At 34.8% G+C, this 20,181-nt stretch overlaps 1 protein-coding gene across 1 annotated transcript; it reads right to left on the bottom strand.

Annotated features, from left to right (window-relative positions):
- Positions 1–9,644: 9,644 nt before the first annotated feature.
- LOC102728674 (glutamate dehydrogenase 1, mitochondrial-like) lies at positions 9,645–10,381 on the bottom strand. The gene has a single exon (XM_031017089.2). It carries the CDS (start codon positions 10,348–10,350, stop codon positions 9,790–9,792), a length of 561 nt encoding a protein of 186 aa, XP_030872949.2. The 5' UTR covers positions 10,351–10,381; the 3' UTR covers positions 9,645–9,789.
- Positions 10,382–20,181: the final 9,800 nt, after the last annotated feature.

Below are 20,181 nucleotides of genomic sequence, written 5' to 3'. Positions count from 1 at the left end.
CTGTGCATAATATTTGCACATCAACTACCTGTAAGAATTTTGATCAATTCAATTTTGTCTCCACTCTGAGGAGTGATAATCCAGTGCTCCACCAAAATGACTTCACCGCTTTTTATCATTCTCTTTTGAATGGACAGAGGTTACATAACATTTCCTTCATTCACACTTGCAGACATCATTCTTATTTTATGCCAATTTGTGTGTTGTGTTCAGGTGAATCTTATTATTTCATTCACTTACATTAGCAGATGCTCATTTATATAATTAAATTTGTGTTCATTTTGAGAAAAAGGTATGAACTGTCAGAAAGAACTGAATTTTGTATCCAAAACTAACAGATCACTCATTACAAGCAAAGTTTCTCTAATTATAAGTGCACTTTCTGTTTCTGTCAGTTGAGATAGGGACATTAAATGTGCTTGAGAAGTTAAATGCCAGAAGTTTCTGAGAAAAAGAAAATGAGTGTCAGAATACTTTGTCAACTCAAATGATCACCCACACACAAAAGAGCTACTGCTTCTATGAAATATTTTTGGAAATACATATAAAAGCAGTATAGTTACCAATGTACATTAGATAAAAAGTGTGGGTCAATATTTAGCTTTATTCCATTAACAGGTTTTACTTTACATAACTCTTACCAGATTAGCTGCCTTAATACTTAAAATGTTCTATTTAAAATAAGAAAAAAAACTTTGGAATATACATATGCTGAATATTTTCTGACAAGAATATTTAATGATTTCTTACTTTATCAACCCAGTGATAATAAATTCCTGGCATTTGCCAAACTAGATTCCTATATAGATTCCAGATTCCTGTATAGAATGACAGTCTGTTCTCTTAAGCACAAGCGAGGTGAAACAATTAATTTCCCATTTATTTCTTATAATAGGTACATTTTTCTCCTGAAAAATGACAAATTATAGTTCAATATGCCCTCCCTCTAAAGGTTCATTGCTCAAAGTTCAAACTTGGTCTAACCTTTGGGAGTCAGTGATGGAATAGGCCTTCAAAATTTTCTTCAAGTTGAGTTAAATGAATAGTCTTAGAGCTGGCAGGTTATTGAAACATGTTCAAAATTTAAAGACACATTTCATGATCTCTGTTCTCCCCAGTATGTCAGAGATAACAGTATAGAAAAAAAAAAAGTTCTTTTTTACTGGAGAAAAAAAATTGCACTAAACAAGGTCGACATTTTTGTTAAGGGATAAATGTGTATTCATTCTTGGACAACTATCTATAGGGTAATGATATAAGCAGATCCATAATACTAAAAGTCAGGTATGAGACAAATGGTCATTATAACTTTATGGGCCCCAATGTTCTTACCTATAATGTAAGTAATTGTAGTAGATGATTTCTTATTTTCCTCTACCTCTGTGATTATTATTCCTATAATTTATTCAAAAGGTGTAAAACACTGGTAAACAGTTGCTTTAAAAAAAAAAAAGTGCAAGTTTTTGTCTTTTAAATCAGAGATATTTTCCTGTCACAAATTTTCCATGATGAAATTATTAGTAAGTAGAATCTTGAAATGTCTTGTTTTTGTTTCTGTACTTTTTATCAAACTTGAGTTCCTGAAATAACTAAAAAGAGAAGATTAACAAATAGAGAGAGGGAGAGAGAGAAAAAACAGTAGAACTATATTCATAGATGAAGGGGATGAAAATCAGTAACCAAAAAGAGGAACAGGACTCATAGTGTCATTGGATATTTCTCTTTCCGATTGTATGCTAGAAAACAATAAACCATAGTTTCAGTATGCTGAGTGAAAATAATTTGAAGATAAAAGTGTGCTCTCTCAGCTAAATTATGTTAATACCTTTTAATGGTTTCCTTGACTCTAATTGCTCTAATTGTAAACCACTTTAATTCAGTCTTGCTTCAAAGTAATTTTTCCAAAATTACAAGTGTGATTATTTCACTCTTAACTTAAAACCATTCAATACTTTTCCATTTCTTTCATATAAAAAAATCAGTGACTCACTATGTCATTAGTGGTATAACTCCTCTTAGTTCTCTTTTTAAGTCTTGTGCAAGCTAGTGTTAAACTTACTTTATTTAATCGTTAGAACCTTTCCTTTGGTCTTAGCTTTTTCTAACTTTTTAGAACTTAAAACTCAGCAATAAGAAAACATAGAACACAATTAAAATATGGGCCAAAGACATTAATAGACCCCTTACCAGAGAAGATATACAGATGGCAGATAATCATATGAAGAATGCTCCACATCATATGTCATCAGGGAAATGCAAATTAAAACAATAAGAAATTATTACACCTATCACAATGGCCAAAATCCAGAACACTGACACCACCAAATGCTGTCAAGTATGTGTAACAACAATAAAAAAACAGAAAACAAAAAACAAAAAAACTCCCTACACATAGCTGGTGGGAATGCAAAATGGTAGAACTATTTTGGAAGACAGTTTGGTGGTTTCTTACAAAACTAAACATACTCTTACCATAGACTTCAGCAATCATTCTCCTTGGTATTTACCCAAGTGAACTGAAAAATTATGTATACACAAAAACCTGCACATGGATATTTATAGGAGCTTTATTCATGACTGCCAAAACTTTGAAACAACCAGGATGTTCTTAAGTTGATAAATAAACTGTGGTGCATCAAGCCAATCTGAGAAGGCTTGGAATCTGTATGATTCCAACTATATGATATTCTGGAAAAGAAAAAGACTATGGAGTCATTAGAAAGATCAGAAGTGTCAAGGGTTTCAGGGAGAGGAAGGGATGAATAGGCAGAACACAGAGGATTTTTAGAGTAGTGATGCTTTTCTATATGATACCAAAATGGTAGAGACATGTCATTATACATTTGTCTAAACTCAGAATGTACATGAAGAAGGTACGACAATGTAAACTGTGAACTCTGGGTGATAATGATTTATCAATATAGGTTCATCAATTACAATAAATATACCACTTTGGTGGGAGATACGGATTAAAGGGGTAGCTATGCGTGTGTGAGGGCAGCGGGTATTTGGAAAATCTCTATACCTGCCTCTGAAATTTGCTGTGAACAAAAAGCTGCTCTAAAACACAATGCCCAATATATATTAGACTTTGCATATAATGGTATATATATTATACACCACCATGGCCCATCAGAAAGGCCAAAAATTTTAAAAAGACAAATGTATATATACAAAACAAAGATGTGTTGCTCCAAAATTTTCATATATCAGTGAGGAGAGTAAATTGGTAAAACCATTTAGGGAAAATGTTTGGCATGATCTACTAAAGCTGAACATATGCAAACCCTATGAATCAGAATTTCCATTCCTAGGTATAGAGCCTACAGAACACATGCACGGATTCTCTAATGACAGGCATATGAGTGTTCATATCAGCACAGTAGGATGATAAATATTGGTACCTAAATTGCAGTATAATCACTTGCTGGCATACCATAAAGGAATGAAAATGAATGATCCACAACTACATGCAACAATACGTATCTTAAAAATAAAGGTGAGTTGAAGCAGCCAGATAAAAAAGACTGTACATTGAGTTTATTTATGTAAAGTGAAAAACAGTCAAATATATTCCGTAAGAAACTGAAATGTTGATTCTCCAGGAGAAAATGATGGTTTTTACCTGAAGGCTAAGAGAAGGCTACTTGCACACTGGCAATACACTTTCTGAATCTGGTTCCTGGTTTCATAGCTGTTCAGTTTGTGAAAATTCATTGAGCTATATACTTAGGTTTAGTTTTCTATAAAACTTTAAAAAGTCTTCTTGGAGAGCTAAATACTAGCATCACTATATGGTACTTTAATATACATATAGCATATACACAACATAGATTTTTATATATGCATAGCATAAATATTTAAATATCTGTAAGGATATATCCAAATACTGTGGTTGACCCTGGGATGTAGTATAAGGATGTATTTCAATTTTATAAGGATAAATTTCAATTTTTTCCTAAAAAACTTTTTTAAAAAATGTGAATTTCATTGTAATATAAAAACAATTTTAAAAATTTAATAGATTGGGGCGCCTGGGTGGCTCAGTCGGTTAAGCGTCTGCTTTCGGCTCGGGTCATGATCCCAGGGTCCTGGGATCGAGTCCCGCATCGGGCTCCCTGCTTGGCGGGAAGCCTACTTCTCCCTCTCCCACTCCCCCTGCTTGTGTTCTCTCTCTCGCTGTGTCTCTCTCTGTCAAATAAATAAATCTTTAAAAAAAAATTAATAGATTGCATATTAATTTAATACAACATGTATTTGTATTGGAGCACACTCAAACATTTCCCCATATTAGTCATCCAGGTCTGTTCCTTTGACTGCTTCTTCCTTCTTTTCTCTTTTCATTCCTCTACCTCTCCTTTTTATACTTTTTTCCCTATTTATACCTTTTTCTATCTTTTTTCTTTTATAGATACTGATATAAATATCCATCTCTTTCTAAATATATATTTTCATAAAAAATTATTTAATGAGAATAAAATGTTAGGAGTATTATCTTAAGAGTACCAAGTCAACATTTATTTATTTATATATTTAAGATTTTATTTATTTATTTATTTGAGAGAGAGCACATGAGTGAGCGGGAGGAGGAGCAGAGGGAGAGGGAGAAGCAGATACCACACTGAGCAGGAAGCATATGTGGGGCTTTATCCCAGGACCAGAGGTCATGACCCGAGCCCTACACAGACACTTAACCTACTGAGCCACCCAGGAGCAGCAACAAGTCAACATTTATGCACATCTATGGATATCTTGATATACTTTGCTTTTTAATTTCCTTTAAGCATTGTGTATTAGATACCAATTTTTAACACAAAATTTCATAGTCCTCTGAAGTAAAGTTTTAAGTTTTTCTTACTATTCATAGGAAATTAATAGCCAAAAGATGATCTTTACAATTTGATTTTAATTGGTCTTCAAATTTATTATTATTATCATCACTATTATTATCATATCCTCTGCTCTTACCCATCTGTAGAACATTATACTCCAGGTTCCAGTCACATCTTTGTTGACCAACTTTTGGAATACACCATTCACTTTCATATTTCCCACATTTCTCAAAATATTCCCTTTCAGGAATGATTTACCCCAATTGGGTAGAACGCTCCCCATCCTCAACACCTAGCTTGAATTTTTATCTACTGTGTGAAATATTCCCTTTTCCCACCAGCAGGAATAATTGTCACCATCTTCCTTGCTTCTATACTATGTTTATATTGCTTTATAATTAACTAAATTAACTGGAATTTATAGGGTCCTTTCCACAGTCTTTGGTACATAATAAGCTCCCAAAGAAGGTAAAGTAATAAAATCAATAAGTCTTAATGATATTATCAAAATAGCAAATATAATATTGTTATAAATTATAACATTGCATTTCCTTTTCACTGGATATTAAGCTCACTTGGAAGTAGAAATAATACTTTATGTATTATTACATATACACAACCATATTTCAATTTATAAACACACATATGCACAAAAATACATACACACATATTTTTCAGATATTCTAGAATGTAGGAGATGATGATTTTTTATTAAATAAAAATGAAATGTGAAAATGTTCTTACTCCCCCTTCCATTCTCTGGAAACTTATTTATCCTAAAAGCTAAGTTTAAAAAACAAAAAATAACTCTGTGAAATATTTATTGAACAACTTCATTATGTTATATCTCTTTTGGTAATTATTAATGATACCAAATCAGAGAGTTTGTCTATATTATCTTTGATGTCCTCATTCAAGCACAGTGCCCAGTTCATCTGAAGTTCTTAGTAAATATAATTTGTCATAGAAAGATTAAGTGACAAATCTCATGCATTAGAAAAAGTGAATTTTCTTAGGTTTTAAATCTCTTTATTATGATGTACAATAATATAACTATGCTCTACAGTGTACATATATATGTAGAAAAATGTATGTGTGTATTTATGCTTGCTGTATCTTTAATTTCAAATAGTTTGGAAATATGTTAGGGAAGCCACATGCTTATGTAATTATCTCAAATATACATTAAACTCAGAAACATAAACAACATAAGTGCTTATTTTATATCTTGTAATTTATTTAACTGTTTTTCTCACACATTCTAGTAATGAGAAGAAAGTTAACCTTGCATGAATTTTTTTTTTAATGCTGCTCTTTTTGGGATTAAATCGTAAGATTGACCTATTTTATACCCAATACATAGTTTATTTATTTATTTACTTAAATTCAATTAGCCAACATATAGTACATCATTAGTTTTTGACGTAGTGTTCAATGATTCATTAGTTGCATTTAACACCCGGTGCTCATCACATCACATGCCCTCCTTAATGTCCATCAATACATAGTTTCTAAATATGTATTATTTTATTAGGATTATAATTCATCAAAAAATTATACCCCAGATGTTTATATTTTCCCCATCAAGATTTTAAGAAGAGCAAAACTCGGGCGCCTGGGTGGCTCAGTTGGTTAAGCGACTGCCTTCGGCTCAGGTCATGATCCTGGAGTCCCAGGATCGAGTCCCGCATCGGGCTCCCTGCTCGGCAGGGAGTCTGCTTCTCCCTCTGACCCTCCTCCCTCTCATGCTCTCTGTCTCTCATTCTCTCTCTCTCAAATAAATAAATAAAAATAAAATCTTAAAAAAAAAAAAAAAAAGAAGAGCAAAACTCCTCTATTGATACATAATTTTAATAAATTATTAAATCTATATATTTAGTTAATTTATTTAATAAATTGCTGAATCTATAATTCATAAAGGAGTTTTTCATATATAAACAGTTAAGTTCCTAAGCATTCTTTTTTAATATATTCCTATATAGGCATAACTCATTTGTTGCTCGTTGCTTTATTGTGTATTGCAGATATTGTGTTTTTCCATTTTTTACAAATTGAAAGTTTGTGACAACCCTGCATTGAGCATCAATCAGCACCATTTTGTGTCTCTGTGTCACATTTTGGTAATTTATATTTCACAGTTTTTCATTATTACTGTTTTTCATGGGGATTTGTAATCAGTGATTATAACTTGCTGAAAGCTTGGATGATGGTTAGCATTTTTTAGCAATAAATATCTTATAATTAAGGTAGGTATATTTTTTTACCCATAATGTTATTGCACACTTAGTGGACTACCACATAGTATAAACATAACTTTTATATACGCTAGCAAACCAAAAAATTCATTTCACTCACTTTTTTTTTTTTGATATTCATTTTATCATAGTGGTCTGGAACTAAACCTGCAATATTTCCAAAGTATGGCTGTACCCATATACAGATTAATTAACTTATAATTTAAATAAAGAATAACTTCCTTGGTAAGTGAGGACATAGCTATTGAAAGACCAAAGCTAGTAAAAACAAAAGCACTAGTGATAATAACACTACCCATTCTGAACAATCAATTAACCATGCAACTGGCAAGTTCCTTCACCATAAGGAATTCCAGGATTTTCCTTTCCATATTAGCTAAGAAGAAAATTCAAGAAGAATAAGAGTTAAAGGAAATATACTTATCTATTCTTTCATCTTTTAAAAATATTTTCATTAATTTTTCAATATCACTAAAATCTTCCAAAATTTAGAAAAAGAAAAAAATGAAAATATATTTATATTTGTACTTGACTGACATTAATTTATGTAAGGTGTTGGAAGTGTTTGGCACAAGATGTCATAAATAAGTTAGACACACAAGAGAACACCCAGATACACCAACACATTAAATAATAACAAGCATTACTTTTGGAAATGAAAATTTTGGACTATAGTTAAAAAAGAATTTGAGTATTTAAATTTAATTAAACATAAACACATTGCCTAAGCACATAATCAAGAATATAGTACCTCTATGCTTACCAGTTCCAGAGAACTAAGTGCCTCATCAATGTATAAAATGTGTAAGATTTCAAATTCCCAATTAATCCCATTTAATTCTTGGCTTTGTAATAACTGCACTTCCTGTGCTTTATTTTAGCATAGAATATCAGTTTATACTTGAATACTTAGAGTCTTGAGTCCGAAATACATAGGGCAGGATAGCAGCCTGGAAACCAAGGCAGAATTCCTTCTACTCTGGTAAATCTGTTTTTCCTCTTAACTCCTTTGACTGGAGAGGTCCACCACATTATGGAGGATAATCTTCTGTGTTTAAAATCAACAATTTATCAATGTTAGTCACATCTACGAAATACCTTCACAGCAACATTTAGACTAGTGTTTGAGCAAAGACTGGGAACGAAAGCCTAGGCAAGGTGACGCATAAATCAAGTTACACAGGGCAAGTAAGAACAACCTGTGTGTGAATTGCATGACATTCAATGCAGAATATTCTGTAGCCTTCAGGCCTTGAGGTTTATCTGGGAATTATATAAATCACCGAAATAGCACAGAAAATAGCACTGAAACTTAACAACTTTACAGTTTTCTCATGGAATTTGCTATCCCCATTTTCTGAATGCATTGAAAATATGTTAAAAATAATTTCCTGGCTTTTCTCCATTTGAGAATCATTAAAAGTCAATTTGCACAATAATGAAATGGTCAAGGTCCATAACCTGTGAGGTAGTTTACATGTTTACATTAGTCTTGCATATCATTCCTTCATCTCCAAGGAAATGCATATGTGTGTATGATAGTTACTTGTAAAGAGATGCCTGTTTCAAATAGACTTAAGGTTAATAGCATTAATTTATTTTTCCTTAGAATGCTATGTTTTGCCAGATCACTTTATTGAATTTCATTTTAATTCTCAGTATTCTCTGCTAATATTGCCATATGATAATGAAATCTAGAATTGAGAAGCAAAGAATAAATTACAAAAAAAAAGATATTTCAGTTACTTAGGTAAGTTTGCTCTTGGTCCAGAAATGGAAACAAGTAACATTTCCCCAGGCAAGAGAAAAAGAAAACCAATGTCCCTGTGGGTTGAAAATTTTAATCGTTGGGGTGCCTGGGTGGCTCAGTCCTTAAGTGTTTGCCTTCGGCTCAGGTCATGATCCCAGGGTCCTGGGATCCAGCCCCTCATCGGGCTCGCTGCTTAGAGGGAAACCTGCTTCTCCCTCTCCCACTCCCCCTGCTTGTGTTCCCTCTCTCGCTGTCTCTCACTCTGTCAAATAGATACATAAAATTTGTAAAAAGAAATTTAATCGTACATAGTAGTGAAAATAATAGTCTCATCTTTTTTTTTTTTTTTTAATCAGTTAGCCACTGTATCTTAACGTGGTTCTCATGGATAATGATCCAACTTTGTATAGGGCCATGATTAGTTCTAATTTTTTCTTCGGTGGATATTAATCTCTAAATTTCTAGGTTTATAGCATTTGCATCTAGATCCTTGTGAACTTGTTAGTATCAGTTTATGGATTTTTGGAGGAACTGTGGTGAGCAGAACCTTGGTCCCCTCCCTTGGTATTCTTTTGAGTAAAACCATGCTATAAAAGTGGCAATGATAGGGGCGCCTGGGTGGCTCAGTTGGTTAAGCGACTGCCTTCGGCTCAGGTCATGATCCCGGAGTCCCGGGATCGAGTCCCGCATCGGGCTCCCTGCTCGGCAGGGAGTCTGCTTCTCCCTCTGACCCTCCCCCCTCTCATGCTCTCTCTCTCTCTCTCATTCTCTCTCTCAAATAAATAAATAAAATCTTTAAAAAAAAAAGTGGCAATGATCTTGGCTTTGACTCTGGGTGCATTGGACTTGGTCAGCTGCTTTTCACTGGCAGCAGGGATCGGGATGTCACAGTCAGCTTCCAAGATGCACCCTTCACAGGCTTTGCCCTGGGGAAGCCCGGGATTGATCCATGTTACAATCTGAAGTCTTCCAGTTCCTCTGGGTCGGTACCATCTGGATTCCATATGCTCCCATCAGATTCACCAACACCAACACATTTAGCACCAAAACGATGTAAATATCTCATAGAGTGCAGGCCTACATTACCAAATCCCTGAACAATGAATGTTTTATCTCCAGACCCTGGTGTCATTCCTAAAATACTCATCCGAGAAGCTTCATTGGTGAAATTTTCAATCCCATGGAAGACTCCCAGGCGAGTAGCAGAGATCCGCCCGTGGATTCCGCCCTGACTGATGGGCTTACCGGTAACACAGGCATGGGCATTAATATCATAGTGCCCTATGGTGCTGTCACAGATGTCAGCAATCCAGGACATCTCCCACTCACCCATGCTCATGTCTGGGGCAGGCACATCAATGCCAGGACCAATAAAGTCCTTCTTCACCAGCTGCATGCTAAACCTCCTTGTGATCTTTTCCAATTCATTATCAGTATAGTTCTTGGGATTGATCTTAACACCAGCCTTGGCACCCCCAAATGGTACCTCAACCACTGCACACTTACACGTCATCAAAGAAGCCAGAGCTTCGAGTGCAGTCAGAGCTGGGGCCAGGAACACACCCGTTGCCCAAGAACAGCAAGCTGCTGACCACATCGGCTCTGGACGAGTCTGAGATACGCTGTAAGGCTGACGCTTCTGAGCAATAGGTGTGAGCATTTTCAGAAGGTGGCATGGTCCTCAAGTGAGTTACTGGTATTTTACATCAGCAAAGTCACTCAATTTTACAGATAGCAACAAAAATAAAAGCTGTTTCCCTTTATGCATTTTACTCTCTTAGAATAATAAGTACATGCTGCTGTAATAAAATTGCCTTTAATCACTTACCAAGCCTAACCTTGACTCAAGCAGTGAATGCCTATAAATATAATAAATGAAAAAAAGCTAGTATTTTTATAATATAAAACAGTATCATTTATAGCTTGTCAATCATGTTTTGTTGTCCAGCAAAAATAAAACATCTGATAGAGAATTAAGTTATCTTCATACCTGCAAATGGTGGAGGCTATTTTTGTTAAGACTGTCAGAATTTACTAACCGCAATTACGACGTATAGTCCAAAGAGTACAGTGACCTCCTCATCACGTTAATTAATTGTTCTCCTTTGAAGATCTACTGTGTTGTCTAATTGAACAATAATTCAAGTAGGGTGTCCCAGAAAAAAACCACTTGGGCTCCCACTTTGGAGTCTAGCTGGCGGCTCCGAGCCCTGCCAATGGCCCCGACTAGGCCTGACGTGGTGTCTTCTTCGAGAGGCCTGAATTCTTGCACACAGCTTCATTACCATTGGGCTGGAAACAACCTTGGGTTGAGTGTTTTGTTTGGGAGTTATTTCCCCAGGGCTTTTTGAACAGTAGTGTCCCAATGAACTACTAGAGATTATTTATGTAAGAATGAGATTTTTTTTTTTTAAACAACAATATCCTTTCAGAAATTTCTAACTACTTTGTAACTGCATGACTTAGCCTGGTGATAAAAGCAGTTATTAAAAGTCTACCTTTTTGGGGCGCCTGGGTGGCTCAGTTGGTTAAGCGACTGCCTTCGGCTCAGGTCATGATCCCTGGGTTCTGGGATCGAGCCCCGCATCGGGCTCCCTGCTCCGCGGAAAGCCTGCTTCTCCCTCTCCCACTCCCCCTGCTTGTGTTCCCTCTCTCGCTGTATCTCTCACTGTCAAATAAATAAAATCTTTAAAAAAAAAATCTATTTGTTGTTTATCAGAAATTCAAATTTTACTGAGTGTCCTATCTCAGCTTTTAAATCTAGACCCTCTGCTAGTCTGTCATATATTACTTGCTCCACAATAAATTGTCACATGGTTTTCCACCTGACTAGAATGTATGAATCCACGTTGTTTTGCCCATAGAAGTTTGTTCATGCTTTTATAATGGCATTTAATATCATGATATCTGATATATTTGTGAGCTTCCAACAAGCAGAGATAATGTCCTATTCATCTTTGCACCCACAGCACATACAAAATGTCTTTACTTTAAAAAACAATCAGTTAACCTTGTTGACTAGATTACTATTTTGTTTGCTGCTCCTTTTGATTTAGGACTAGCCTTTGAAAGAAAGAACACAATAGTAACAATAACTAATATTTCTTGAGTGTTCTCTATATTCCAAGCATTAATCGATGTATTATTTCTGCTCTAATGTGGTATGTGAATTGTAGCAAAACCTCAGATTCTTCACAATCATGCATTAAAAATATAAGACAAAGAACAGGAAACTCAAATCATATGCATTTTTGTAATCAGAGTGCCAACAATTATAAAAATTCTAATAATTATACTAGAGCATATACAAGGCAGGTTCATTTCTAATAAGTAACAAAATACTACAGTAGATATAATACTTTACATTAGAATGAATAAAATGGAGGAGAGACTTGATATAAAAGGTACAAGGAAGTGCTATGGTTGTTTAGTTGTGGAGCCATCAGAAGAGTGTACAAATCTGGTGGAACTATGAAATAAGCATATCCAGGAGAGATTATGGTGCTAAACTGAGCAACAAAAAGAGCATGAGATGATTGGGTATCATGGAAAGTATTGCATTGTATTACAGTTTGCTGTTTCCAGTTGTGTATTTCACTTTGAGTGTGATTGCCTTTATCTGGAGGAACAAAAAATATATTTTAAAAACGTTAGGCAAGGGGTGCCTGGGTGGTTCAGCCAGTTAAGCCTCTGCCTTAGGCTCAGGTCATGATCTCAGGGTCCTGGGATCAAGCCCCACATCCTTCTCCCTGCTTAGCAGGGAGCCTGCTTTTCCTCTCCCTTTGCCATTCCCCCTGCTTGTGCTCTCTCTCTCTCTCTCAAATGAATAAAAAATCTTAAAAAATAAATAAATAAAGTGCTATTTTAAAAAATTAAATGTTAGAGAAAATGTAGTATGGACAAATTCTTTGTTATAGTAACATCATTCTTTATTTACCAATTGCATATAAGCTATTTTACATTATAGAAACCCATTAAGGTGCTGATTTCATGAGCTAATGTTTCCAAAAAGGCTATGCACTTAAGAACTAGTTTTTATTATTATTTTAAGGAGAAAATATCTAGGGAAAAAAATAAAGTTTTGTAACATGTCCATGGGAGTACAACTAATAAAATTGGAGCCAAGGTTCCAATCTAGACCATTGGAAGGCATAATCCTCACTGTTATCTATGAAGATGTGTTTGCATTTTTGAATGGTTGTTCTTCTATTGAAGTTGTAAGTATTGATGTTAATATTTCAAAATTCCATGATTCATAGGCCTAGAAACATAAAAAATTCCATCTTTATGTCCTCATGCTATCTACAGAACATAACATGAAATTTAACATGTTGATTCCATCTTTTTTTCTAAAGTATCCTTTTTTGAACTACAGTATTTTAATCTCAAAATGTTAAAGTTGGTTTGTAATTTAATAATAGTTATGACACTCAGATCTTATTTATCAAATTTGATGCCTTCAGATCTATAGAGATAAACCCTTGACAGCCGTGTGTAAATTTTATAAACTTTTCTCTGCTTCAAGCCAATTTGGCCATTGCTGGAAATATTATTCAAGTAGAGCAATCATATTCTATTTCTCTGAAATTCAGAATTTTGATTGATGCTTTTCACTCACTTTTTGATATGATTAGCATTATATTACACAAATTTAGGAAAAGTGAAGCAATTACATCCTATCACATGAATAAAAAAAAGCAGAAAAACCAATGTACAATATTTAAGAAGAATGAGGCATATTTTCAGAGAGAGGAGAGGACAACAGACAATACATCTGTATTTTCTCACTTATTGATAGTTTTCTAGTTCCTGGTTCCATCCAAGATTTAGCTAATCTTTTGCTCTTAGTTTATAAGAACCACTATACATCACTAGGAAAGGCTTTTTTTTTTTTTTTAAGAAGGGATACACAAAAATATTTTAAATAATGTTTTCTTTCAAATGCACATGCTATTTCATTACTTAAAGAAATTTTAAATGATAAATTAAATATAATTTTATAGTACCTAGGTTGATCAACATTAAATATTAATGGCATAAAAGAATAATTTGTGTGAAGATAAATTACATTATGTGAATTCAGGAGTTCTTTGCTGCATTAAATTAAAGCAAACAAACAAGAAAAACCTTATGCTACATACCCAGATATTTTTCTTGAAATCTTACAGAAATTCCTCATAATACTTGGTAATAAAAACTGACTCTCTTTATGGAAAAGGAACTTACTAACTATATATTTTTATATACAAAGGGCTTTAAAGCCCAAGACTAAACATTTTAAACAGGCCAAAAATAGTGACTTATCTTGAAAGAAATCCAACACTGCTAGTTTTTGGCAGCGGGGAAAATATTTTCTACTAGAATTTGTTTTTTTTGTCTCAAAAAATGTCATGATTGTTCTTGATAATTTACATTAAAAATGAAATCCTTAAATATTCTTTGAAGTTTTATTTTATCATTTCAAAAAGTATACAATGTTATGCTTTACAATACGCCTTTGATTATACTTACCATAGTGCAAATTATATATTATACAGTAAAATCAAGGTTTGAATGTAATTTTCTTTGATATCAAGTTCAAATCTGCTGATTTGTCTTATTATAAGATGAAAGACAGACACATGGAAAGAAGTAAGAATGCATGATTGATTCCAGTTCAAAAAACAGAACACAAACTCTACAAAGCTGATGAGGAGATTTTTCAGCAGCAGTAGACAGTAGGTGTCTGTCAGAAGCAACATTTGAGCAGCCTGACGCCTGCTTCAACACATCATTTTCAAAGTAAAAAGAACCAGTGAATCCAACCAAATGGGTTATCTTCCTTCTCTGTTTTGAACTGTCTTGCCATTGGCAGTGTGAGTCTCCTCAAGCAGCTCTATAAGCTAATAAGAGCTTTAAGTAATTCATAACCACCTGTATGAGGATACATTGAATTTTTATTCCTGCTTTTAAATAATAAAACTATTATGATAATCCCCAAAAGCTACTACTTGTATTTTTGCTCTACAGAAAGATTTTCTGTTGCATACAAGTGCAAGTATTCTATCTTCCCACAAAACTTAGAAAAATATCCAATCTTGTGGTTAGATGTAGCATAATTTTCTTTCTTAAACTGTGTGCCTTTATAATGAGTAGCCTTTAACTATACTTAGTGATGAAAGCCTAAATTAAATATCAACACTTCAATGGTTGGTCATGGTATTCATAAGAAAGTCTCTTTTATGCAAATAATGTATAAACTAATCTGAATTATAAATTTACTGCTAATTTTGTAGCTAAAAATAATGTAATTGCTACAGTTTTGCCAAGAAGAAAAGCAAGGATATTTTTAAAAATAATTTTAAAACTTCAAACACTGGAAGATAATTTTGAGTGAAGAAATCTGCAAACTACACCGGAGCCTCTCTAAGCTGCTTCATATGGTCTGTGCTATTGAAATGCTTTGTAGGTAGCAATACATTGCCCAGTTGTGTACTTTTTGGTGTCCTTATTAGTAGCTCTTAATTTTGCATATCACCGTCAAATAGGAAATACATTTTAATTGCATTGAGTCAAGATTTTTAAAAAAATGTATTTCATTAAATTATTCATTGATAGCTATTCATTTGCCATCATTTGGTGCCAGGCACTCTTCCAATCCTTAAGGATATAGCATTGAACAAAAAAAGCAGCTGTCACCTTCTTGTGGAACTTATATACCAGTGGGAAAGATAATACAAAAAAAAGTAAAATATAAATGATGTTAGGTAGTGATAAGCATTCTGTAAAAAACAGATATGGAAGGTTTAATACATTTCAAAAAATATTGGGTGTGGGAATTATTTAGTATTAAATATGAGGGATAGAAAGGTTTTCACTGAAAGTAATGTAAATTTTGAATAAAAACTAAATGGAGATGAGGGAGCAAAGTTTTAGATAATATATTCTAAGGGCAAAAGCCCTAGGGAAATAGCGTATCTCGTATATCTAAGGAAACAGCAATGAGGCCAGGATGGCACAATAAGGAGTGGTGGTTGTGGTCAAGGAACAAGGAATGAGATCAAGTAGGAAAAAAGATGATGGGAAAGGATGGGTAAGATTGCACTGGAATTTATATGCAATTTGACATTTCTCTAAAGAGAGATGTGAAGCATTGCTGACTTTAGTACGAAAGAATGCCATACACTTTACAAGATCACTCAAGTTTGTGTTGAGGCTAGAATGAAGGTGGGTAATGCTGATGTAAGAAGACCAGGGAGGAGGTCATCACCAATGCAGGTGAGAGATGATGGTGACTTGAACCAGATCTATGCAGTGCTAATGATGGTGGCCAATTATAAATATATTTTGAAGCCAAAGTCCACCAAATTTGCTGACAAATTGAATTATAAATGTGTAAGAAAGAAAAAGTAAAAAAAAAATACTCCAAGGTTTTGGATTGAACTATTGTTACATATTAATTTCTAATAATAACAATAGCTAAAACTTTGAAAGTAAGATACATCACATGAATGGGCAGAGGTGGATGAAAAGACTAGTTTTGAACATGTTTAGTTTCAGATGCTTATTTGACATCCAAATAATGATCTGAGTTACGTGGGAAACCTTTTAAGTGTGAGATAATCAGACTCACATTTTATTTAACCACATCAATCACACTACTTTGTTAACCAAATACCTACCTTGTACCATGCCATATTCTTGTAGTTTTTTTGCCTTTGAACAAACATTGTTAATGACATACTCTTGAACTGGTTTATTTTGGCTTTATTTAATTGATCCCATAACCCAACTAATTATGGGATATGCTTTGTCACCTATTACCTCTTAAACCAAGGTACTTTTCCACTGTAAAACAAGTAAAAAAGAAATAAACAAATGATTGCTAATACTAAGAAATAAAAAAAAAAAAGAATAGACAAAGTGGAAGGGGGCAGTCAAGGCTAATGAAATTGGAAATAAGAAAATGCTTGTTAGCAACATAAATATCATATGCAATGAACACATCATCCATGTACTAAATGGAGTGCAAGGGGGAAAAATATATTGGTTACTATTAGAACCTGTAAAAATAACCAATAAAGAAATTAGTCTTGAGCTAAAGACTTTTTGAGTTGAGAACTTTTTCTAAAATCATTTCTTCAGGAAACAAATAGCAACTCAAAAACACCAAACCAACTATTACTTATATTATTCATAATCCTGTTTAGCACTCCTAACAATGTTTCACCAGCACACAGATGGTAATTTTGAAGTTTGCTCAGATTGTGCTAGAAGGTAAAAAGCTTCCAGGTTATTGGGTTTGCCTAAGGGGGAATGTTTTAGCCATTTTAATTCTCTAGTGAGTTTTTTAGGAGGATTGTCTGAAAATAAATATCAGATTGTACGAGTGGAAATGTTTCAAACAGTTCTGCTTTTGGAACTTAGAGTAGAACTGCTCTTGACTGCTGATTATTCCGGATAAAATCTCATTTTGTAGTTTGTTCACACAGCGACAACACAAAACAATACACCATGTCTGAGAATTTCTTAAGTCATCTGTAATCTCCACAGATTTTCACTTTCCTGTATTTTTATACAACTGGCACACTCGGTTGAGTGACTTATGTTGGCCTGGTAATAAGTTGGGTAAATTCAGCCAAGACTTGTATATAAACAGATTTACTATGGCCCACTTAAAAACAATTATCTCAAATTACACCCTGTAAAAGCCAAGGATACAGACCTGGAAGGCAGTTTATATACTTAGTACGCTTAGAAATCATTCTGGCTATATTACTCTCCTAGGCTCCTTAATTATCACTGATTTACTCACAGACTTTGTTAGCAAACTTGGGGGTCCAACAACTAAAAGGCTGTCCACTGGCGTGTGCAAGAATTCACAGTCTTACTTTTCTCATGATGCTTGCTAGAAGTCTGGCAAAGGATTTACACTGGATTATTTAAAAAGGACCAACATAATGTACTTCAAATAAATAAGGTTTATTAATTTGTATCAGTGTTGTTGTGGCAAATAGGAAAGAACTAAGAGACCTGCATGTGGGGAGGATCATGTTACTAACATGATACTAATAATGACCTCACCCACCGAGCTATTGGTCAAGATCCATTTTCCGCTTCCTGGGCATCCAAGGTTATACAATGCATCTTGCTCTCATTTTGTAGCTTTTCCTCAGCAGTGTGAGTTGGCATTGTCTCCACTGCTTTGCCTCCACTCTGAAGGGTCAGAATCTCTTTAAAGGGACCATTACCTGACATGGGAATTCTAGGGGCAGAAAATGTCAAAACTTAAAGCCTTACACATCTCCCTAAAGTTACATTATACTCTGTAAAAAAACATATAACCTACAGCAACTGATTTTCTAATTTACCAATATGTTATACCAACATATTTAATAATAATAAATTTAGATATTCATGAGAATTTTTAAAAATTTATTGTTTTTTATTTTAATTCAAGTATAGTGAACATACAGTGTTGTTATATTAATTTCAGGTGTACAATATAGTGATTCAACAATTCTATACATTACTCAGTGCTCATCTGGATAAGTGCTCTCTTTAATCCCCATCACTTATTTCACCCATCCCCCCACCCATCTCCCCTCTCATAACTATCAGTTTGTTCTCTATAGTTAAGAGTGTGTTTCTTGACGTGTCTCTGTCTTCTTTCCTTTATTCATTTGTTTTGTTTCTTAAATTCCACATGAGTAAAATCATATGGGGTTTGTCTTTCTCTGACTGAATTATTTCACTTAGCATAATACTCTCTAGCTCCATTCATATTATTGCAAATATACATGAGAATTTTAATACTTGACCACGTTTCTACTACATGGGACATGTGTGGTATGTCAGTCTCAGTTTCATTAGAAAAACGTTACCACTAGGGGCGCCTGGGTGGCTCAGTTGGTTAAGCGACTGCCTTCGGCTCAGGTCATGATCCTGGAGTCCTGGGATCAAGTACCGCATCGGGCTCCCTGCTCGGCAGGGAGTCTGCTTCTCCCTCTGACCCTCCTCCCTCTCATTCTCTCTGTCTCAAATAAATAAATAAAATCTTAAAAAAAAAAAGAAAAAGAAAAACGTTACCACTACATGTGTTAGGGAAATAAAGGGGATAAATGTAAGAATAAGGGCTTAACATATATGTGGATGGAGCTTAGGGGACAAAGATCTGAAAGACCAGAGCTGAAGCATATGAGAAACTGTTATCAGTGCGAGTTCTGAGGAGCATAGCACGTCTATGGCTATGAAACAGGAGCAAGCTGATGGAGCGCCTGGGTGGCTCAGTTGGTTAAGTGACTGCCTTCGGCTCAGGTCATGATCCTGGAGTCCCGGGATCGAGTCCCGCATCAGGCTCCCTGCTCGGCAGGGAGTCTGCTTCTCCCTCTGACCCTCCCCCCTCTCATGTGCTCTCTCTCTCTCTCTCATTCTCTCTCTCAAATAAATAAATAAATAAAATCTTAAAAAAAAAAAAGAAACAGGAGCAAGCTGAGAGGTCTGTGAAACCACCAGTATACTTAAAATATCAAAACACAAACTCAGTGGAGAACTGCTAATCTGACACCTCTCTAGTATTCATGATAGAGAATCAGGAAGTCATGGAGAAGTCTGCAGGGCCATGTTGTCTGACCACAAAAAAACCCTCCAAAAATAGCAGTTTGCCTGTCCGTTTCCCATCCACCTTCCAAATATTCTGTAAGCTCCTTTTATTGACAAATTCTAGCCCAAAACACAGAGGTTAAAGAGATTCTCAGAAATCTACGCCAGAGGGTGCCTGGGTGGCTCAGTCATTTAGCATCTGCCTTCGGCTCAGGTCATGATCTCAGGGTCCTGGGATCAATCCCCCGCATCGGGCTCCCCCCACTCAGTGGGGAGCCTGCTTCTTCCTCTCCCTCTGCCTGCCACTCTGCCTACTTGTGCTCTTTCTCTGTCTGTCAAATAAATAAATAAAATCTTAAAAAAAGAAAGAGGGGGCACCTGGGTGGCTCAGTCGTTAAGCTTCTGCCTTCAGCTCAGGTCATGATCCCAGGGTCCTGGGATCAAGCCCCTCATCAGGCTCCCTGCTCTGCAGGAAGCCTGCTTCTCCCTCTCCCACTCACGCTGCTTGTGTTCCCTCTCTCGCTATGTCTCTGTCTGTCAAATAAATAAATAAAATCTTAAAAAAAAAAAGAAATCTATGCCAGAGCTTCTCTCCTCATTAGATGAAAGTAAGCAGAAATGATACTGAGCTAACCAGATAACACAGGGCAGTGCAACCCTTCATAAACTCAAGATATATAAATATCTCCTTATACATATTTTACAAGATGAATATATAAAAATATATTGTACATGTTATATTATAAGTAACTATATTATATAT

The sequence above is a fragment of the Leptonychotes weddellii genome, chromosome 2 (genome assembly GCF_054177405.1).
Source record: "Leptonychotes weddellii isolate Sample4059 chromosome 2, ASM5417740v2, whole genome shotgun sequence".
NCBI classification, from domain to species: domain Eukaryota; kingdom Metazoa; phylum Chordata; class Mammalia; order Carnivora; family Phocidae; genus Leptonychotes; species Leptonychotes weddellii.
The sequence above is the reverse complement of the archived record's forward strand: the minus strand, read 5'-3'. Positions and strand labels throughout refer to the sequence as shown.

Bases quoted from the DNA above. Each gene is read 5' to 3' on its own strand.
- LOC102728674 (XM_031017089.2), bottom strand. From the start codon at position 10,350: ATGACGTGTAAGTGTGCAGTGGTTGAGGTACCATTTGGGGGTGCCAAG.